Consider the following 23,610-nt stretch of genomic DNA (forward strand, 5'->3'; position numbering starts at 1 on the left):
TGTAGATTCTTGTAGACCTGTTGATCCTTGTAGAGCTGTAGACCTGTTGATCCTTATAGACCTGTGGAGCCTTGTAGACCTGTGGAGCCTTGTGGACCTGTAGAGCCTTGTAGACCTGTGGAGCCTTGTGGACCTGTGGAGCCTTGTAGACCTGTAGAGCCTTGTAGACCTGTGGAGCCTTGTGGACCTGTAGAGCCTTGAACCTGTTGATCCTTATAGACCTGTGGAGCCCTCTAGACCTGTAAGGCCTTGTAGACCTGTGGAGCCTTGATGGACCTGTAGAGCCTTGTAGACCTGTGGAGCCTTGTGGACCTGTAGAGCCTTGTAGACCTGTAGAGCCTTGTAGACCTGTAGAGCCTTGTAGACCTGTTGATCCTTATAGACCTGTGGAGCCTTGCAGACCCAGAGCCTTGTAGACCTGTAGAGCCTTGTGGACCTGTGATCCTATAGACCCAGAGCCTTGTAGACCTGTAGAGCCTTGTAGACCTGTAGAGCCTTGTAGACCTGTAGAGCCTTGTGACCTGTTGATCCTTATAGACCTGTGGAGCCTTGTAGACCTGTAGAGCCTTGTGGACCTGTAGAGCCTTGTAGACCTGTTGGAGCCTTGTAGACCTGTAGAGCTCAGGACCTAGAGCCTTGTAGACCTGTTGATCCTTATAGACCTGTGGAGCCTTGTAGACCTGTGAGCCTTGTAGACCTGTAGAGCCTTGTAGACCTGTTGGAGCCTTGTAGACCTGTAGAGCCTTGTAGACCTGTAGAGCCTTGTAGACCTGTAGAGCCTTATAGACCTGTAGAGCCTGTAGACCTGTTGGAGCCTTATAGACCTGTGGAGCCTTGTAGACCTGTGGAGCCTTGTAGACCTGTAGGAGCCTTGTGGACCTGTAGAGCCTTGTAGACCTGTTGATCCTTGTAGACCTGTGGAGCCTTGTAGACCTGTAGAGCCTTGTGGACCTGTAGAGCCTTGTGGACCTGTAGAGCCCCAGGACCTGTAGAGCCTTAGGACCTGGAGAGCCTTGTGACCTGTAGAGCCTTGTAGACCTGTTGATCCTATAGACCTGTGGAGCCTTGTAGACCTGTTGAGCCTTGTAGACCTGTAGAGCCTTGTAGACCTGTTGATCCTTATAGACCTGTAGAGCCTTGTAGACCTGTTGATCCTTGTAGACCTGTGGAGCCTTGTAGACCTGTTGATCCTTTTAGACCTGTAGAGCCTTGTAGACCTGTAGGAGCCTTGTAGACCTGTTGGAGCCCAGGACCTGTAGAGCCCAGACCTGTAGACCTTTGTACCTGTGGAGCCTTGTAGACCTGTTGATCCTTATAGACCTGTAGAGCCTGTAGACCTGTAGAGCCTTGTAGACCTGTTGATCCTATAGACCCAGAGCCTTGTAGACCTGTTGATCCTATAGACCTGTGGAGCCTTGTAGACCTGTAGAGCCTTGTAGACCTGTAGAGCCTTGTAGACCTGTTGATCCTTGCAGGACCTGTAGAGCCTTGTAGACCTGTAGAGCCTTGTAGACCTGTAGAGCCTTGTAGACCTGTTGATCCTTATAGACCTGTGGAGCCTTGGACCTGTAGAGCCTTGTAGACCTGTAGACCTTTGCAGACCTGTTGAGCCTTATAGACCTGTGGAGCCTTGTAGACCTGTAGAGCCTTGTAGACCTGTAGAGCCTTGTGGACCTGTAGAGCCTTGTAGACCTGTTGATCCTAGACCTGTGGAGCCTTGTAGACCTGTAGAGCCTTGTAGACCTGTAGAGCCTTGTAGACCTGTTGAGCCTTGTAGACCTGTGGAGCCTGTAGACCTGTAGAGCCTTGTAGACCTGTAGAGCCTTGTAGACCTGTAGAGCCTGTAGACCTGTAGAGCCTTGTAGACCTGTTGATCCTTATAGACCTGTGGAGCCTTGTAGACCCAGAGCCTTGTGACCTGTAGAGCCTTGTAGACCTGTAGAGCCTTGTAGACCTGTAGAGCCTTGTGGACCTGTAGAGCCTTGTAGACCTGTTGATCCTTATAGACCTGTGGAGCCTTGTAGACCTGTAGAGCCTTGTAGACCTGTTGATCCTGTAGACCTGTGGAGCCTTAGACCTAGAGCCCTTGTAACCTGTAGAGCCTTGTAGACCTAGAGCCTTGTGGACCTGTAGAGCCTTGTAGACCTGTTGATCCTTATAGACCTGTGGAGCCTTGTAGACCCTGTAGAGCCTTGAGGACCTGTAGAGCCTTAGACCTGACCTTGTAGACCTGTGGAGCCTTGTAGACCTGTGGAGCCTTGTGGACCTGTAGAGCCTTGTGAGACCTGTTGATCCCAGGACCTGTGGAGCCTCTAGACCTGTAGAGCCTTGTAGACCTGTAGAGCCTTGTAGACCTGTGGAGCCCTGGACCTGTAGAGCCTTGTGACCTGTTGATCCTTAGACCTGTGGAGCCTGTAGACCTGTAGAGCCTTGTGGACCTGTAGAGCCTTGTAGACCCTGTGGAGCCTTGTGGACCTGTAGAGCCTTGTAGACCTGTTGGATCCTATAGACCTGTAGAGCCTTGTAGACCTGTAGAGCCTTTGAGACCCAGAGCCCTGTGGACCTGTAGAGCCAGGACTCTGGAGCCTTGTAGACCTGTGGAGCCTTGTAGACCTGTTGGAGCCTTGTAGACCTGTAGAGCCCAGGGACCTGTAGAGCCTTGTGACCTGTGGAGCCTTATAGACCTGTGGAGCCTTGTAGACCTAGGAGCCTGTAGACCTGTGGAGCCTTGTAGACCCAGGAGCCTGTAGACCTGTTGATCCTTGTAGAGCTGTAGACCTGTGGAGCCTTAGACCTGTGGAGCCTCTAGACCTGTAGAGCCTTAGACCTGTAGAGCCTTGTAGACCTGGAGCCTTGTGGACCTGTAGAGCCTTGTAGACCTGTGGAGCCTAGACCTGTAGAGCCCAGGGACCTGTAGAGCCTTGTAGACCTGTTGATCCTTGTAGACCTGTGGAGCCTTGTAGACCTGTGGAGCCTTGTAGACCTGTGGAGCCTTGTAGACCTGTAGAGCCTTGTAGAACCTGTGGAGCCCTTGGTGGACCCCTGTGGAGCCTTGTAGACCTGTTGATCCTTATAGACCTGTATTGTAGACCTGTTGATCCTTATAGACCTGTAGAGCCTTGTAGACCTGTTGATCCTTGTAGACCTGTGGAGCCTTGTAGACCTGTTGATCCTATAGACCTGTAGAGCCTTGTAGACCTGTGGAGCCTTGTGGACCTGTGGCTTGTAGACCTGTTGATCCTATAGACCTAGAGCCTTGCAGACCTGTTGAGCCTTTAGACCTGTGGAGCCTTGTAGACCTGTATTTGTAGACCTGTAGAGCCTTGTAGACCTGTAGAGCCTTGTAGACCTGTAGAGCCTTGTAGACCTGTGGATCCTTATAGACCTGTGGGCCTTGTAGACCTGTAGAGCCTTGTGGACCTGTAGAGCCTTGTAGACCTGTAGAGCCTTGTAGACCTGTAGAGCCTTGTGGACCTGTAGAGCCTTGTAGACCTGTTGATCCTTATAGACCTGGAGCCTTGTAGACCTGTAGAGCCCAGACCTGTTGATCCTTGTGACCTGTGGAGCCCCAGACCTGTGGAGCCTTGTAGACCTGTAGAGCCTTGTAGACCCAGAGCCTTGTGGACCTGTAGAGCCTTGTAGACCTGTTGATCCTTATAGACCTGTGGAGCCTTGTAGACCTGTAGAGCCTGGACTGTAGAGCCTGTAGACCCTGATCCTGTAGACCTGTGAGCCTTAGACCTGTGAGCCTTTGTGACCGTAGAGCCTTGTAGACCTGTTGATCCTTATGGACCTGTGGAGCCCCTAGACCTGTTGAGCCTTGTAGACCTGTAGAGCCTTGTAGACCTGTGGAGCCTTAGACCTGTGGAGCCTTGGACCTGGAGATCCTTGAGACCTGTGAGCCCCAGACCTAGAGCCTTAGACCTGTGAGCCTTGTAGACCTGTGGAGCCTTGTGACCTGTAGAGCCTTGTAGACCTGTTGATCCTATAGACCTGTAGAGCCTTGTAGACCTGTAGAGCCTTGTAGACCTGTAGAGCCCAGGACCTGTAGAGCCTTGTAGACCTGTGGAGCCTTGTAGACCTGTGGAGCCTTGTAGACCTGTTGGCCTTGTAGACCTGTAGAGCCTTGTGGACCTGTTGAGCCCAGACCTGTGAGCCTTGTAGACCTGTGGAGCCTTGTAGACCTGTGGAGCCCTTGTAGACCTGTGAGCCTTGTAGACCTGTTGATCCTGTAGAACCTGTGGAGCCTTGTAGACCCTGGAGCCCTCAGACCTGTAGAGCCTTGTAGACCTGTAGAGCCTTAGACCTGTGGAGCCTTGTAGGACCTGTAGAGCCTTGTAGACCTGTGGAGCCTTGTAGACCTGTAGAGCCTTGTGGACCTGTAGAGCCTTGTAGACCTGTTGATCCTGTAACCCAGGAGCCTGTAGACCTGTGGAGCCTTGTAGACCTGTGGAGCTGTAGACCTGTAGAGCCTTGTGGAACCTGTGGAGCCTTGTAGACCTGTGGACTGTAGACCTGTGGAGCCTTGTATGACCTGTTGATCCTTATAGACCTGTGGCCTTGTAGACTGTGGAGCCTTGTAGACCTGTGGAGCCTTGTATACCTGTAGAGCCCTTGTAGACCTGTGGAGCCTTGTAGACCTGTAGAGCCTTGTAGACCTGTGGGGCCTGTGACTAGACCTGTAGCTTGTGGACCTGTAGAGCCTTGTAGACCTGTGGAGCCTTAGGACCTGTAGAGCCTTGCAGACCTTTAGAGCTTTGTAACTCAGAGCCTAGACCTGTGGAGCCTTGTAGACCTGTGGAGCCTTGTAGACCTGGGGAGCCTTGTAGACCTAGAGCCTTGTAGACCTGTAGAGCCTTGTAGACCTGTGACCTTGTAGACCTGTGGAGCCTTGTAGACCTGTGGAGCTCAGACCTGTAGAGCCCTGTAGACCTGGAGCCTTAGGACCTGTAGAGCCTTGTAGACCTGTAGAGCCTTGTGACCTGTGGAGCCTTGTAGACCTGTGGAGCCTTGGAGACCTGTGGAGCCTTGTAGACTCTGGAGCCTTGTAGACCTGTTGATCCTTGTAGAGCTGTAGACCTGTGGAGCCTTGTAGACCTGTGAGCCTTGTAGACCTGTGGAGCCTTGTAGACCTGAAGAGCCTTGTGGACCTGTAGAGCCTTGTAGACCTGGAGCCTTGTAGACCTGTAGAGCCTTTGCAGACCTGTGGAGCCTTGTAGAGCTGTAGAGCCTGTGGTTTGTAGAGCCTTGTAGACCTGAGACCTTGTAGACCTGTAGAGCCTTGTGGACCTGTAGCACCTTGTAGACCTGTGGAGCTTTGTAGACCTGTAGAGCCTTAGGACCTGTAGAGCCTTGCAGTCCTGTAGGCCTGTAGACCTGTAGAGCCTTGGGACCTGTAGAGCCCTTGTAGACCTGTGGAGCCTTGAAGACCTGTGGAGCCTTGTGACCTGTAGAGCCTTGTAGACCTGTGAGCCTTGTGGACCTGTAGAGCCTTGTAGACCTGTAGAGCCTTGTAGACCTGTAGAGCCTTGTGGACCTGTAGAGCCTTGCAGTCCTTGTAGAGCCTTGTAGACCTGTGGAGCCTTAGACCTGTGGAGCCTTGTAGACCTGTAGAGCCTTGTAGACCTGTAGAGCCTTGTGGACCTGTAGAGCCTTGTAGACCTGTGGAGCCTTGTAGACCTGTAGAGCCTAGTAGACCTGTAGACCTGTGGGAGCCTTAGACCTGGAGCCTTGTAGACGTGTGGAGCCTTGTAGAGCTGTGGAGCCTAGACATGTGAGCCTTGTAGACCCAGGAGCCTTGTAGACCTGTGGAGCCTTGTAGACCTGTGAGCCTTGTAGACCTGTAGAGCCTTGTAGACCTGTGGAACCTTGTAGACCTGTGGAGCCTTGTAGACCTGTGGAGCCTTGTAGACCTGTGGAGCCTTGTAGACCTGTAGAGCCTTGAGACCTGTAGAGCCTTAGACCTGTGGAGCCTTGTAGACCTGTGGAGCCTTGGACCTGTGGAGCCTTGTAGACCTGTGGAGCCTTGTAGACCTGTAGAGCCTTGTAGACCTGTGCAGCCTTGTAGACCTGTAGAGCTTTTGTAGAGCTGTACAGCCTTGTAGACCTTTTTGAGCCTTGTAGACCTGTAGAGCCTTGTAGAGCTGTAGAGCCTTGTAGAGCTGTAGAGCCTTGTAGACCTGTACAGCTTTAGAGCTGTACAGCCCTGTAGAGCTGTACAGCCCCAGAGCTGTACAGCCCTGTAAAGCTGACAGCCCAGAGCTAGAGATAATTTGTAGACCTGTAGGTTGTAGACCTGTTGACTTGCAGAGCTGTAGAGCCTTGTAGAGCTGTGGAACCAGACCTGGGGCCTTGTAGACCTGTAGAGCCTAGAGCTGCTGTGGCTTGTAGAGCCTGGAGCCTTGTAGAACTGTGGAGCCTTGTAGAGCCGTGGAGCCTTGTAGAGCTGGTGTGACCTTGTAGAGCTGTGGAGCCTTGTAGAGCTGTGGAGCCTTGTAGAGCTGTGGAGCCTTGTAGAGCTGTGGAGCTTGTTGACCTGCAGAGCTGTAGAGCCTTTTAGAGCTGTAGAGCCTTGTAGACATGTAGATCCTTGTAGATCTGTGGAGCCTTGTAGACGTGTGGAGCCTTGTAGACCTGTAGAGCTGTAGAGCCTTGTAGAGCTGTGGAGCCTTGTAGAGCTGTGGAGCCTTGTAGAGCTGTGGAGCCTTGTTGACCTGCAGAGCTGTAGAGCCTTGTAGGCCTGTTGATCCTTGTAGAGCTGTAGAGCCTTGTAGAGCTGTGGAGGCTTTTAGATCTGTAGAGCCTTGTAGACTTGTTCAGCCCTGTAGACCTGTAGATCCTTGTAGAGCTGTGGAGCCTTGTAGAGCTGTAGAGCCTTGTAGAGCTGTAGATCTTTGTAGACCTGTGGAACCTTGTAGAACCGTGGAATCTTGTAGAGCTGTAGAGCCTTATAGACCTATAGAGCCTTGTAAACCTGTAGATCCTTGTAGAGCTGTAGAGCCTTGTAGACTTGTAGAGCCCTGTAGGCCTGTAGATCCTTGTAGAGCTGTAGAGCCTTGTAGAGCTGTAGAAGCTTGTAGACCTGTAGACCTTGTAGACCTGTTGAGCAGTAGAGCCTTGTAGAGCTGTGAAACCGTGTAGAGCTGAGGATTCCTTATAGAGCTATAGAGCCTTGTAGAGCTGTAGATCCTCGTGTATCTGTGGAGCCTTGTAGGGCTCTGGGTGATCAAACATCGATATTACTGTGTTTCCCTTTCATAAATTCTACTAAAATTCTCACACGTACAGGAACCAAGAGTTTAAATTCCCGTATTAAGTGGGTCCAATCGTTCACATCTCGGTCCATGTGACTAAATTCTAGAGTTAACAAAATGTGAAAGAGATAAGTTGAGAAGTGTAAGTGGTCGAGGTGCAGTCTTAGGTAAACACATCTCTTTCTCACCGTCCGTTATAACTCCTCCTCACCTCCCTCCGTCTCCCTCCCAACACACGATCATGACCTCTAACACCTCACACATCTCCAAATACTTGATAACACACGACTCATGAACTTTTAAGACACACATCTTAGGTAAGTAAGAGGTTTAGAGGATTTTGGTTTAAGTGTTTTTGTCCCCCTCCTCGATGGACGGAGCTACAAGTATCCCAGCAACGGTGAGTTGTACTGTATTTAACCTTGTTGCGCCACCACCAGACCTTAGTTGGACCCCATTAGTCCCTGTTCACCTAGCAATAAAATTGGTACCTGTTGTAAATCGAAAGTTGCGAATTCGTATTCAGGGACAAGTTGTTGGAGCTTCCAATAACTTGATGACTCTTCAGGCTTCTACGCCATTGACTCTTCAGGCTCCTTCGCCCTTAACTCATGACACATAAAGGCAAGCATGAACTTAGCATGCTTCCCTGTTGGGCGCTGCTTCTGCTCTTCACCTTACACAAGGATGTAGGGGGGTGCCCAATAAAAAAGAAAAGAAAAATCATCTGCCTCCTTCCCTCCCTGCATCCCTCCCTGCATTCCTCCCTCCCTCCCTCCCTCTCACACCAGGGGAAAAAACAGGTTCGCCTCCTCCCTCCTTCCTGATCAGATAAAATCTAATTTTTAATTCAAAACACATAAAAATTTTAACTTTAAAAGCTTCATTTTCTCATCAGTTGGGAGATAAGTTTGTAAAGCTCAGCTTTGTAGAGACTGGCAGTAAAGAAGCTTATCAAGGATAGCCAGACAATGTCCCCCCCCCAAAAAAAAAATGTAACCGCGAACATCAAATATCAAAACTGAACCTTGTGAAAGGGTGTGTCTAGGACATGTAGGGTGTCCAGGACATGTAGGGCGTGTCTAGGTGAGGGTGTGTCCAGGAAGGTGGTAAGGAGGGAAGGAGGAACGAAGGGACCATTTGTTAGTATATGGGAGAGAGGGGGTGAGGGAAGGTCATAAAAAGCCACCATTCTGGAGTGTGTAGGAGGGGAGGGGGGGCAGGTGGAGGTACCATACAAGGAGGTTGACTCAGGTCAGTACAAAAAAAAAAGGAAAGTCGAGGAAGAGTGGAGGCTGCCCACCTGTCCTCGCCTCACCAGGGGTCGACTACTCGAAGACTTACATGTTTTCATCTCAACTGTGAGATGCCAGACAACGTATATAAGTATTTTATTAACATATCCACTTCCCCACCTGACAGTTTACATGCCAGTCGGTCAACCAGTCACTTATCTGCTGCACACAACTGGGTGTGTACTGTAGGGGCTCTTGAGTGAACTATACCTGAACATGTGCCAGTGTTGGTCTAGCCAGGACTTACTTTTGATCATTAATTAGCGATATTTATTTACAATCATTCAAAAGAAAATAATATGAAAGGCTAATATTTAAAGTATATATTATATAGGGATAATGAGTAGTGTTGTGAGGTGTGTTTGGGGTGTTACCTAAACTAATTGGGAACCCCTGGGACCTAACCTAACCTAACCTGGCATTATACTGCCAGATTCTGGGGTCACTAAATCTAAGGGGATAACTTAACTCTAATCTTAATTTCTAAGGGTCGCTGCCACCAGACCCCCTCTGGACAGCATGTAGCTCGTTAGGTAGCGGGCAGAGTGGACTAGGCATTGGGTTAGGTTTTCCATTGACCAGATCGATAAGGGTAAAGAAGGGTGAAACCATAACATGTCTTAATTGATTTATTCCTTATAAAACATACTGGTAAAAACACATACAACCACACTGTGGACCATAATTCCAAGGCCTGTCCCAGGGTATAGCACTGGCGCCTCTAACAACTGCTGTTGTGGTCGGTTACACTCCGACCCGAGATGGGTTTGGGGTCCTCGGCCCACGAGGTAGAGTAGAGCCGATTAATCATGCCGAATCAGCGCCATCACTCCTATATTGACCACTGCTGGGTATCCACCGGCTCCGAGCGACCGGTGGGTTTCAATTAAGCCCACCCTCGACCTGGAGACAAACGGGGCAGCGTCAGGGGACGCGCTCCCTGGCCATCTTGAGTTTATATACCCCTGAGTTGCCAGTGATCGCTACTCACGCAATGACAATAATCACAAACAAACTAACTGTTACTCATTCAAAGATGACCCTCAGTTGACAAAGGTCTGGCGAATTACTAAAGTTGATTTAAACAGACTAATTCAAGGTTGCGTTTGCCAGTAGAGAATGCAATAAACGTAGTGACAACTGTGTTCGAAGGCGGGTCTTACTGGGAGTGATCCTGAGGGTAAAACAGATGGGAAATACACGTCTCTCCTGAGATTCTACAAGCGCGGTGGATTTGAATATTATGTAGCGTAATAGCATAACATCATCTAACTTGACCTAATAAAATGTCACCTAACCTAGCCTACCCAAAACTTAACTTAACCCCCAAGGTAGCATTAGGATGGTTAATCTTCATGTGAAATAAACTGGGGTTATACTGCCCGATTCTGGGGTCACTAATTCTAAGGGGATAACTTAACTCTATTCTTAATTTTAAGGTCGCTGCCACCAGACCCCCCGGGCAGTATGTATCTCGTTAGGTAACGGGCAGCGTAAGCTAGGCATTGGGCTGGGTTTTTCATTGACCAAATCGCGAGTGGGAAGAAGGGTGAAACATCAATCATGACTTAACTAATTTATTCCTTATAAAACATCCTGCATCCCGTCACAATACAAAAAGAGTTGGTCTTCATTGTATGATATGGACACGAAGTAGTACCTTAAGCTGTGTATTATTATGTTACCCTTATATTACTGTATTAATTATTTGTAGTAAAGTATTGCAGAACATGTATTAATTCTATGTAATATTCCCATTTATTATGCACCATGTTATGTATATAAATTATCATATTTACATTGTATGTATCCAACTTGTGAATGCTGGCATCTGTACATGCAAGCACACAGTAATACATAGAGAGAGTGAAGACTGCGAGTCCTTGTGGTGCGGAAGCGAGCTTCTTGGTCCCTTTGTATATATATCTCCCGTACGAGAAGAGAACCTACTTTTAAGATAACAAGTGTTTATATATACCCTCAGTAGTATAGAACATTTTGGAGGTATCAAGACGAACACAGATGGCGCAGTGTTTATTTATCAGTGAGATACAGTGGACAAGCCTTCCCGCCCAGACTGTGTTAATGGTGTCTCGTCTTCAGCTTCATCAGGATTTACAGCAAGACTACTACAAGCCTCTAGACTTACAGTGTTGTGAAGTGCTATGCTGTGTACAGTGCTATGCTGTGAAGTGAAGTGTTTTGTGAAGTGCTGTGTTGTGTATTTTAATCATAATTGTCTGTGCATAGTGCGGTCAGATGACTAAGGGAGCGGCCCGACAGTACGTGCTCTCCCGTCTCTGGTCAGAGGGTAACTGAGGAACCAGCGCTCGACGCTGCCCAGCCGCTCCTACGTCTGGCAGCGCGCCAAGTCTCTCCTGGCCTCCCGCCAGACACACACACACACATGCATTCACAGAATCACCTTATATTTTATTCTTGTGAGTTACTTCAAACTTCTGTAATTCTGTGCATAGATTACGAGGGGCTGACCCGGTCTTTTGCACAGATAGAGTACAGAGGCTGTCGGCATGTCTCACAGGGATCAACGCGATACCCTGGACGATGAGATTATGAGTTTTAGTGTGGGACACCTCTCCCTGCCCACACTCAGGCCCCACGTTCCCCACATTGACAACGCCCAGTCACCCACAGAATCTCCTCGTTCGTCGCGAGCAAGCTCTCCTGCGATGCATGCGTCCACAGATCTCCTTCAACTGATTAAGTGGATGGAAACTTCTCGACGCCAGGACAATATTGCAAGGAGAGAAGAGGAAGAAATTCGGTACAAAGAGTCTGAAAGACGGCGCCACAAAGAGGAACAGACTCGCAGAGAACTCAAAGACATACGTAGAAGTGAGGATGACCTGAGAAGAAGGGAAGATCAAGCCAGATTTGAAGTCTTGATTTCTGTTAGCCTCCCCACAACGATCTACTGTGCAAGATTCGTCTGCTACTACTAATGTTGATACGACTAGTGGTACTGGTACCTCATTTCCCAGAGTCGGATCAACAGCCCCTCAAAAGGCTGCAGAACACACGCCTCCCTCTCTGATGTCTGACGCTTACTATCAGATATTTCGGGAATGGCGTCGTCGTTGGCAAGACTATGCAACAATGGTTGACTTGTCAAGTTTACCACAGCCGAAACAGATGATACAGCTTCATATGTGTTTGTCCTTAGAGACACAACATACTCTCGCGCACACACTTCAAGTGCCTCCTACGACAACTCTGACGGTAGAGGCCGTGCTCGACAAGTTACAAGAACATGTTAAGGGACAGTATGAGGGCTTGAGCTGCCACCATTTATGAGGGCTGCTACTGCCACCCTTCATGAGGGCCTGTGTGCCAGTAACAATTCCTTTTACTCTTATATATCACCATTGGTAGCGTGACGATAGGAGGCTCGTGGGTAGGTGTAATGATAGTATCAAGCAATAGGGAAGAAATAACGGTAAATACTGTAGGTAAATAATATACACAATTATACAAATACAAAGTTTATTTAAACATGAATATGAAATTAGAAGAAAGAATTGGTTTGTACTAACAGACGAAATCTCGTACTAGGCCCTCAGGCACAACATACTCACACCATTACTGGGTGGACATATTCAATACCCTTCCAACCCTACGGGGTGGACATACTCAATAACACAACTATGATAGTCACTTAGCACCATAAATACTAGGCAACTGCCACTACAACACTCAGTCGTCAGGAGTGATACTCAAGCAACAGCCATGGGGTCCAGCCACCATGGAGTACTATCCGACGAACTCTGGAGATCCCAGTGGGTTAATTCCACCACACAAATATAGCCCTACTGAGGTAGACACTCATCCACCAATGATGGGGGCTGGTAGTGGTGTGTGGCTTGGTGGTCCGGGGTCACCTCGTGGACCGAGCGTTAGGGCCAGACGAGCCAGCTATGGGGGCTATAGGTGGTCTGAAGTGTCTGACGGCCGGGTCTCACGTAGGTAACTGATCCTACTGGACCTCGGACATGTCCCCAGACATAGTGGATACAACATCCACCCTACAGACACGGCCTAGGCTGCGTTAGGGACCTGTATGGATGAAGGGACGGGCACTTACTAACTGGTGACAACAACAACACGTTTCAGGGGACGTTAAAGACGTAAATATGACTTTACTCAGAGCATATCAACTACGTTACTGTAACACTTGCACAATCAACTATTAATTGGGTCAAATCACTTAAAGAAGGGCAAATTACAACACAGCGTGGAATGGCATACCTGTATGGATGAAGGGACGGGCACTTACTAACGGTTAAAATGCCCGCGTGCCCTCACTCAAACCAGACCAGGGAGTCCAGCTACTCCTATTCCAATGAATTAATTTACGGTACCCTCTGACGTTGAAATTGAGACTATGAACTCATTTTCATTCTCTACTATTATCTTCACTAACAATGCTCTGACTCAGCTATCGAAAGCAGAATTAAATTGATTACAAAGGAATGGATGGCAACAGGTCCCAGCATACAGCGTCTGCTCCCATAGACAAAGGCGGGGGAAACAGAGAAAACGGGGGACGTTTCCACTGGGGGACTCGGAAGGTTTTGTGGACGTTTGAGCGTAATATGAATCCTTAAGGTTTTCAGGTTAGCTCTTATCATGACCATTACAAAGCTTCCTCCTTCCCCAAGATTCATCATTATGCGGTAACGTTCAGAAAACACGTAAGTAGTGACATACATATTAAATCATTAATATAAAGTATAAATCCTCATACAAACATTGCACAAATTATATCAATAAAACTAGAAAAATAATTCCCTACCGGTGGTCAGGATTAGGTACAAGAAATGGAAATCTGTTAACATACAATTAGAATGTGACACACCTTCATAAAAAATATATTGGGATACATATTACAAAATAGCACCAAAAATAATAGCACATGGGGTTAGGTACATCATGTCATAATAATACTGAATGGCGGTAAATACATCATATCATATAATAATAAATGGTGTTACATACATCATATCATATAATAATAAATGGTGTTACATACATCATATCATATAATAATAAATGGGGTCAAGTACATCATCATAGAATAATAATGATTTGAGTTAGATACCTCATATCCAATAATAATAATAATAAATGGTGTTACATGTTACAAAATACACCCTCACATCGGTAGATAAAATGCACACTCAAAATTTCCTTACAGAACTCAAATTTCAATGTTCATAGATTATGAAAGTTTCTTTTACGCGATTGGTCAAATGCTGACAGGACACACTGAGATTTAACATAGATTTCTCAAGCTAGGACATAGACGAACGGACCCCATCAAGTCAAAGGAATGATTTGTTGCCCTTAATCTTAAGAGTTATGTCGCACTCGCGAGAGGCAGCACCCTTCAAGGGACTCCGAACGAGCGGGTATTCCCAAGAATTCAATGCTAACGAAACGGTCCTCATGAGAACACCACCAAACCAAAAACTGTCTGTACTTATGGCATTTGCCATGTAGAAGTAATAGCACCATATTTATATGCCCGAATACTCCCTGAAAGTCACGAACTCTACACCTATATACCAACAACACCCAGCCTACGTAGGACTTACCAACCAGAACTTGAGAATTCACCACTGGTATCTTTACTCATACGAGTAACAGATACCCTTCAGATGATTGCATAACTGCCAATCCATCTTCCAATCTCTGTCTTTACTGCAAATTGACCCTTCCTCTGCAAAATACTTTTAACCCCCCCAAAAAAACATCCTCCATTTTTTTTTTTCTTCTTCAATTACCAAAAGTTACCTACAACAGATTGTGCACTTCACTACCCATCAACAACCAAGGAGGTTCACTTACAAAGCCCACTGTTTCTTAAAGATCCAGTCTAACCACTGGTTTTCTCCTCCTTTACCCATGGCTTTAGCGAGTTTAGCCAGAAGTGCTGGGACTTTTGTTGCTAAATCAACAGCGGCTTTGGCCGTCATGGTCCCCTTATTTGCGTTAGCATCTGCCATTGTGTTACAACAAATCAATACTACAGGTATATCCCACTGTAAATACAATACATGCACAGTGCTCACTCAAGACCCACGGACTGGTACTGATTTTCTGCAATACGACTAACACTCCATGCATCAACTATTCAAACTACTGTTCAGATTATTAATCTCCCCAAAGATACTATTATGGCATCAAAAATTCACTTAGACACTTTGCCATTCACAGACTCAGTATGGTGCAACACTGCGTGAACACTTCACGAATTTCCGTACTCACAATTCTGGGTCCATACACTTGTATAACATTTTCCATATACCGTATCACCATAAGGTCCTCACATATATAATACTGTATTCTGAAAGTATACTGGCATTAGAGTTCACATAACATACGTTACACAAAATAATGACCCGTTAGCACCTGGTTAAAATAACTTTAAAATTATAGCATATACATAGGAATATTAATAGTAGGAACTGTAAAATGCCCCGAGATATTAAGTAAATGGAATATATATCCTACCTAACACATAACTAAAGAATATGACAAGTACAGAATTAGCATCCACTTAACCTTTGTATATAGTGCAATGCTTCTGTTAGCACTCAGAATTAAAACACTGGGCACTCCCACGATGGAAACATTTCACAACTAGTGCCACGGCCCAAACATGTATTCACTGTCTGTAAGTAATACTGAGTTAACAACAGAAAAAAAATTTGGGCAGATTGTTACATATCAAAATTCTTCCACTATTAATGAACCTTATTCACACTCTACAAGTTATTGTTGCAGGTTTCCTTTTACTTTAAACAAGACTTTTTCTAACCTAACTCCAAGGTATTTCTTTGAACTTATTTCACTCTCTCTGCAAACCACCACAAAAAGCTGTACCTCGGAAAAATATGGGACAAAATCATTAGCAATCTGAAATACTCATTAGTTACAGTGGAATGATTATTAAATACCCGTACAGAGAAATGGTTATAACTCAGTTAAACTACAGTATCACAGTCATTCCTCCCAACTCGATACTATGTTCATTACATCCCACCGCTGCCACCATTTATGAGGGCTTGAGCTGCCACCATTTATGAGGGCTGCTACTGCCACCCTTCATGAGGGCCTGTGTGCCAGTAACAATTCCTTTTACTCTTATATATCACCATTGGTAGCGTGACGATAGGAGGCTCGTGGGTAGGTGTAATGATAGTATCAAGCAATAGGGAAGAAATAACGGTAAATACTGTAGGTAAATAATATACACAATTATACAAATACAAAGTTTATTTAAACATGAATATGAAATTAGAAGAAAGAATTGGTTTGTACTAACAGATGAAATCTATTACTAGGCCCTCAGGCTCAACATACTCACACCATTACTGGGTGGACATATTCAATACCCTTCCAACCCTACGGGGTGGACATACTCAATAACACAACTATGATAGTCACTTAGCACCATAAATACAGGGCAACTGCCATCATTAAGAACACCTTGAAGGCCGTCAGAGTGATACTACAAATGTTATGGGGTCCAGCCACCATGGGAGTACTATCCCACGACTCTGGAGATCCCAGTGGGTTAATTCCACCACACAAATATAGCCCTACTGAGGTAGACACTCATCCACCAATGATGGGGGCTGGTAGTGGTGTGGCTTGCGGTCCGGGGCCATCCGTGACCGATGTTAGGGCCAGACGAGCCGCCATGGGGCTATAGGTGGTCTGAAGTAAGTCTGACGGCTGGGTCTCACGAGGTAACTGATCCCACTGGACTCCTCGGACATGTCCCCCAGACATGGTGGATACAACATCCTCCCTACAGACACGGCCTAGGCTGCGTTAGGGACCTGTATGGATGAAGGGACGGGCACTTACTAACTGGTGACAACAACAACACGTTTCAGGGGACGTTAAAGACGTAAATATGACTTTACTCAGAGCATATCAACTACGTTACTGTAACACTTGCACAATCAACTATTAATTGGGTCAAATCACTTAAAGAAGGGCAAATTACACCACAGCGTGGAATGGCATACCTGTATGGATGAAGGGACGGGCACTTACTAACGGTTAAAATGCCCGCGGCGCCCTCACTCAAACTAGGCCAGGGAGTCCAGCTACTCCTATTCCAATGAATTAATTTACGGTACCCTCTGACGTTGAAATTGAGACTATGAACTCCTTTTCCTTCTCTACTATTATCTTCACTAACAATGCTCTGACTCAGCTATCGAAAGCAAAATTAAATTGATTACAAAGGAATGGATGGCAACAGGTCCCAGCATACAGCGTCTGCTCCCATATAGACAAAGAAGGGGAAACAGAGAAAACGGGGACGTTTCCACTGGGGGACTCAGAAGGTTTTGTGGACGTTTGAGCGTAATATGAATCCTTAAGGTTTTCAGGTTAGCTCTTATCATGACCATTACAACAGCGCAACGAAGCACTCAGAAGAAGAGAACTCCTCCAATGTAAGCAGCTTGATGGAGAATCTTTTGACGCATTTTTTGTAAGACTCAAGAGATGTTCAGAGGAAGTTGATGTTTGTCCCGGACATTCTCAAGTCTGTGAAGAGACACAACTCAAGACAATCATTTTAACGGGTGTCCGAGATGAAGAGCTAGTTCAGCGTCTCATTTCCCTCGACCCCACTTCCTCCCTTCAAGATGTTGTTACAAAATGTCGAGCGTACGAGGCCGCCAGGTGTGCGACTTCAGCTTTACGCTCACAACCTGACCAGGTGAGGGCAGTGTCTTCCTACAGAAAGGGTAAGAAGCAGCAAGGTAACCCCACCCCTCACCCTCCAGCCACACCTTCAGCAGCAGCTTTGTGTAACAGCTGCGCGAGACAGCATGATGCCTCCCAGTGCCCAGCTGCTCAAAGCGTGTGCAGAAGTTGCGACCGCCAGGGTCACTGGGCTTACACAGTCAAGTGCCCTGCTAGCAAAGTTCAGTGCAGACTTTGTGGTCGTGTGGGCCATTATGACAAATGTTGTCGTAAGAAGACACAGAGAGGACACCACCTAGGATCCAAGAAGTCATCCTCAGGTAGTGCTGGCGCGCCCCCTCCTTCTGGCAAGCATCAAGACGCTGTGCCCAGTCGTTCCTGCCGTCGTGTACATTGTTCCACAGACACGACGCCCCAGCACATCAATGTCGTCATCTCTCACGGTAACTTGTCATCCAGTCTTCAGATGTTACCTGACACCAGTGCTGACGTCTCAGTAATTGGTCCACAACACTTAGAAAGTTTGGGAATACCCCGGAGCAACCTACAGCCCCCTCCTCAGACAACGAAACTGACAGCTGATGGTTCCAAGATGGCTCCAGCTTTGGGATCTTTCTGGGCTACTCTTACCTTTGGTAAGCAGTCTTGCTCAGCCCGGATTGATGTTCATGATGGGATCCCGACTCCGCTTTTATCATATGGCCATTGTCAAGAGTTGGCCATTATTTCCAAGGAATTCCCCAAACCTATTTTAAAGGTCACCCATGTCAACAGGTTGAAGGAACTCCCTATCTTTACTAACATGTCCCATTCTGATGCAAGAGCTTACCTTCTCAAGGAGTTTGCTGACGTGTTGGTTACGAAGAAATCTTTAGGCTCCACAACACTCAAGCCGATGGTGGGTCCACCTATGAAGATTCATCTTAAGGATGGTGCCACACCTTTTGCCATCCACACCCCTCGTTTGATTCCTCACGCCTACAAGGAGCTAGTTAGACAAGAGCTTGACTCCATGGCTGCTCAGGGAATCATCAAGCCGGCCGGAGACGAACCTTCACCTTGGTGCCACCCTCTCGTCCCCGTCGCCAAACCTCGTGGTGGAGTACGGATCACCACCGATGTGTCAAAACTTAACCAGCAAGTTTCCCGTCCAGCCCACCCTTCACCCACACCCTTCGCAGCTGTTCGAAATGTGGACCCGAAGGCGAAGTTTTTTACAACTATGGACGCCTTATGTGGTTATTGGCAGATCGAGTTGGCCGAAGAAGACCAACATTTGACCACATTCATCACACCATATGGAAGATATCAGTATTGCAGAGGCCCCATGGGATTTGCCGCTACGGGCGATGCATTCTGTCAACGTGGTGACGCGGCCCTTCAAGGAGTCACGAATTGTGTCAAAGTGGTTGATGATATCTTACTCCATGACGAAGACTACTGTACCCACCTCTCCCGAATATATGAAGTTCTCACCAGATGTCGCAAGTACGGGATTACCCTCAACGCTGACAAGTTTGTAGTCGCCGCTCCATCAGTGAACTTCTGTGGGAACACTCTCTCAGCATCAGGTATCGCAGCTGACCCGGAGAAATTAAGTGGAATCAGGGATTTTCCAACCCCTGCCAACCTGACAGACCTCCGTTCTTTTTTGGGTCTGGTCAATCAGCTGGCTGAATTCACACCTGACATCTCCGCCGCAGCCCAGCCGTTGCGCCCCCTGCTGAGCACCAGGAGGACATTCCTGTGGACCCCAGATCATCAAGAGGCCTTCCAGCAAGTCAAGCAGGCCCTCTTAAGTCCACCTGTCCTCGCCTGTTACGACCCAGCCCTACCCACCGTCCTCCAGACTGACGCCTCCAGACTCTACGGCGTTGGTTACGCCCTTCTGCAGGACTATAGCGGTGGACAACTCCGCTTAATTCAGTGTGGATCCCGGTTCCTGACGGACGCCGAGACCCGATATGCCACGATTGAGCTGGAGATGTTGGCTGTTGTCTGGGCGATGGCGAAGTGCCGCTTCTACCTGATAGGACTTCAGCACTTCACCCTCTTCACGGATCATCTCCCTCTTATACCTATTATCAATCACTACTCTTTGGATGCTGTAGGGAATCCTCGCCTTCAACGTCTGAAAGAGAAGCTCTCGCCTTATCTCTTCACGGCTGTGTGGCGTGCGGGTAAGCTGTTGTGCATCCCGGATGCCCTGTCCCGCGCCCCTGTCAGTCTCCCCACCCCAGAGGACGAGTTGTTGTGTTCTACAGCTGCTGCATCCCTCAAGTCCGTAGTTTCATTGAAGGCCGTCTTCACATCAGAAGAGTCTACAGCACCGGATGCAGACAAGACCCTTGAAGATCTCTGCACCGCAGCCCGGGCCGACCCTTCCTACATCCGGCTCGTCGACTGTGTGTCCCAGGGATTTCCATCTAACCGATACGACCTTCATGAATCGCTACTCCCGTACTGGAAGATAAGCGAGGACCTCTATTGTGACGGAGACTTCATCTTGTATGGTCCACGAGTAGTCATTCCTGCTGCCCTACGCCGCCGTACCTTGACCCGCCTTCACGACAGCCATCGAGGAGTGGAGGCCACCAAGCGACGGGCGAAGCAGACTGTATTTTCGCCCGGAATCGACGCGGACATTGCAAGTACCGTCCATGCCTGTGAGCCGTGCCAGATTCTGCAACCCAGCCAGCAACAGGAACCTTTAATGCGCGACGATAACCCTTCACGACCCTTCGAGTCTGTGTCGGCCGACTTCTTTGCAGTGGCAGGGAAGTCCTTCCTCGTCATTGCCGACCGATTGTCTGGATGGCCTGTTGTCGTCCCCTGTGGTAGTGATACAACGGCTACTGCCACCATCTGGAATTTCAGACATTACTTCAGAGAAGTTGGTGTTCCCCTCCGCCTCAGGACTGATGGAGGACCCCAGTTCACCAGCCACGAGTTTCGGGACTTCATGGACCGTTGGGAGTCCGTCATGTCGTGACCTCGCCCCACTACCCCCAGGCGATTGGACACGCTGAAGCCGCAGTCAAGACTGTGAAACACCTGATCCTTAAGGTGTCACCCTCAGGAAATATCGACTGCGAGGACTTCGATTGAGGTTTGTTAGAGTTACGCAACACCCCGAACTTCACCGGACGCTCCCCAGCCCAGGTTCTATATGGACATCATCTCAGGTCTTGTGTTCCTGCCCACCCGAAGTCTTTTTCTCAAGAACGGCAAGCCAAGACTGAAGAATGTGAGCGCCGTGCAGCAGAACGAGCCACAGATGTCGCTGCTCGGTATGACTGTCATGCCCGCCCCCTTCCCAGGTTGAGTATCGGCCAGCAGGTCAGGATTCAAGATCCGGTATCTCACCGCTGGGACAAGGTTGGGGTTGTCATGGGTATTGGCCGGTCCAGGGACTACCAAGTGCGTCTTCCTAGTGGTAGAGTATGGTGGAGGAACTGTCGTTTCCTCCGACCTGTGGAGCTGCCTAGTGTTGACCCTTCCCCAGTTGAGTCCCCTAATGTTGATGTCTTTACAGTAAATCCATCCCCGCCTTGTGTTTCTGCCCCAGTACTCCGCAGGTCCGAGAGACTGTAGAAACAAAAGGTCCGGCCAAGATGAAACTATGACGATAGGGGGAGGAGGTGTATGATAGCGGACACAAAGTAGTACCTTCATGTATTATTATAATATTCTTTTATATTACTTCCATTAATTAGGATAGTAAAGCATTACAGAACATGTAATAATCTTCTATGTAATATTCCCATTTATTGTGCACCATGTTATGGCTATAAACCATCATTTTTACATTGTATGTATTTAGCTTGTGAATGCTGGCATCTGGTACAATCCTAAAGAATGCAGTAATACATAGAGAGAGGAAGACAGTCGTCCTGTGGTGCGGAAGTGAGCTTCTGGGTCCCTCTGTATAGTATCTCCCGTACGAGAAGAAGAGAACCTACTTTTAAGATACAACAAGTGTTTCAGTATATAATTTCAGTAGTAAGTGAACATTTTGGGGATCAGACGAACACAGAGTCGTCACCCTAACTGATTGATGTCAACCCTCAACTGCATGGTCGTCACCCCAACTGTATGGTCGTCACCCTCACCTGCAGGTCGTCACCCCTAACTGTATGGTCGTCACTCCTCAATCTGTATATGGTCGTCAAATTCCCTAACCGTATGGACGTCACTCAATCATTGTATGGTCGTCACCCCAACTGTATGGTCGTCACTCCCCAACCGTATGGTCGCTCACCCCCCAACTGTATGGTCGCTCACCCCAACTCGTATGGTCACCACCTCAACTGCATGGTCGTTACCACCAACCGTATGGTCGTCACCCCCAACTGTATAGTCGTCACCCCCTAACCGTGGTGGTCACCACCTCAAATCGTATGGTCGTCACTCTAACCGTATGGTCGTCACCCCAACCGTATGGGTCGTCACTCCCAACCGTATGGTCGTCACCCCAACCGTGCGGGTCACCAATTTCAATCAGGCGGTCGTTACCACCAACTGTATGGTCGTCACCTCAACTGTATGGTCGTCACCTAACCAAAGGACGTCACTCCTGTAACTGTATGGTCGTCACTCCCCAACTGCATGGTCGTCACCCCCAACCGTATGGTCGTCAGCCTCCTCACCTGTATGGTCGTCACCTCAACTGTATGGTCGTCACCCCTAACCGTATGGTCGTCACCCCCAACTGTATGGTCGTCACCCCCAACTGTATGGCTGTCACCTCAACCGTATGGTCGTTACCACTAACCGTATGGTCAGTCACCCAACCGTATGGTCGTCACCCCTAACCGGTATGGTCGTCACCTCAACTGTATGGTCATCACCCCAACCGTATGGTCGTCACTCCCTAACCGTGCGGTCGTCACCCCCAACTACATGGTCGTCACCCCCAACTGTATGGTCATCACCCCAACTGTATGGTCGTCACCCCCAACCGTATGGTCGTCACCCGAACGTATGGTCGTCACCACCTGTATGGTCGTCACCCCAACTGTATGGTCGTCACCCCCAACCCAAGGGTCATCACCCCCCAACCGTATGGTCGTCACTTCAACTGTATGGTCGTCACCTCAACCGTATGGTCGTCACCCCACTGTATGGTCGCCACCCCCAACCGTATGGTCGCCACCCCCTAACCGTATGGTCGCCAATTCCCCAACCGTATGGTCGTCACCCATCAACCGGCGGTCGCCAATTCCCAACTGTGGTCGCCAATTTCAACCGTATGGTCGCCACTCCAACCGTATGGACGTCACCTCAACTGTATGGTCGTCAACCTCAATTCGTATGGTCGTCACCCCAACTGGCGCGGTCGCCACTCTAACTGTATGGTCGCCAATTCCAACTGTATGGTCGTCACCCTCAACTGTATGGTCGTCACCACTAATCGGTATGGTCGCCACCCCCAACCGTGGCGTAGGTCGTCACCCCTCAACTGTATGGTCGTCACCCCAACCAGGCGGTCGTCACCTAACCGTATGGACGTCACCTCAACTGTATGGTCGTCACCAACCGTATGGTCGTCACCCCCAACTGTATGGTCAGTCACCTCAACTGTGTATGGTCGTCAATTCTCAACCATGGTCGTCACCAACTGTATGGTCGTCACCTAACTGTGGCGCGTCGCCACCACCAACTTCGTATGGTCAACACCAACTGTATGGCTGTCACCTCAACTGTGTGGTCGTCACCCCACCAAAGGGTCGTTACCACCAACCGTATGGTCGTTAACACTCAACCGTATGGTCATCAACCCCAACTGTATGGTCGTTCGTTCTAACCGTATGGTCGTCACCTAACCGTATGGTCGTCACCCCAATCCGGCGGTCGCTAATTCCAACTGTATGGACGTCACCTCAACTGTATGGTCGTCACCCCCTTAACCAGGCGGCTGCCACCCTCAACTGTATGGTCGCTTACCTCAACTGTATGGTCGTCACCCTCAACTGTATGGTCGCCACCCCCAACTGTATGGTCGTTACACTAACCGTATGGTCGCCACCTAACTGTATGGTCGCCACCCCCAACTGTATGGTCGCCACCCCAACCGTATAGTCGCCACCCCTAACCGTATGGACGTCACCTCAACTGTATGGTCGTCACCCCCCAACCGTATGGACGTCACCCCTCAACTGTATGGTCGTCACCTCAACTGTATGGTCGTCACCCCCAACTGTATAGTCGCCACCTCAACTGTATGGTCGTCACCCCCAACTGTATGGTCGTCACCTCAACTGTAATGATCACTTCAACTGTATGGTGGTCGTCACCTCAACTGTATGGTC

At 48.5% G+C, this 23,610-nt stretch overlaps 1 protein-coding gene across 1 annotated transcript; it reads right to left on the reverse strand.

Moving 5' to 3' along the window:
* Positions 1 to 376: 376 nt before the first annotated feature.
* LOC121864092 (collagen alpha-6(IV) chain-like) lies at positions 377 to 16,366 on the reverse strand. The gene is made up of 13 exons (XM_042363000.1): positions 16,250 to 16,366; positions 6,974 to 7,217; positions 6,634 to 6,793; positions 6,296 to 6,535; positions 5,263 to 5,500; positions 4,680 to 4,847; positions 4,117 to 4,257; positions 3,511 to 3,749; positions 2,812 to 2,929; positions 2,404 to 2,595; positions 1,991 to 2,370; positions 1,164 to 1,405; positions 377 to 468 (listed from the first exon to the last, which is right to left on the reverse strand). Exons 1-13 carry the CDS (start codon positions 16,364 to 16,366, stop codon positions 377 to 379), a joined length of 2,571 nt encoding a protein of 856 aa, XP_042218934.1.
* Between the last annotated feature and the right edge of the window lie 7,244 nt (positions 16,367 to 23,610).

Source organism: Homarus americanus, unplaced genomic scaffold (assembly GCF_018991925.1).
Source record: "Homarus americanus isolate GMGI-L3 unplaced genomic scaffold, GMGI_Hamer_2.0 scaffold40135, whole genome shotgun sequence".
Lineage (NCBI taxonomy): Eukaryota > Metazoa > Arthropoda > Malacostraca > Decapoda > Nephropidae > Homarus > Homarus americanus.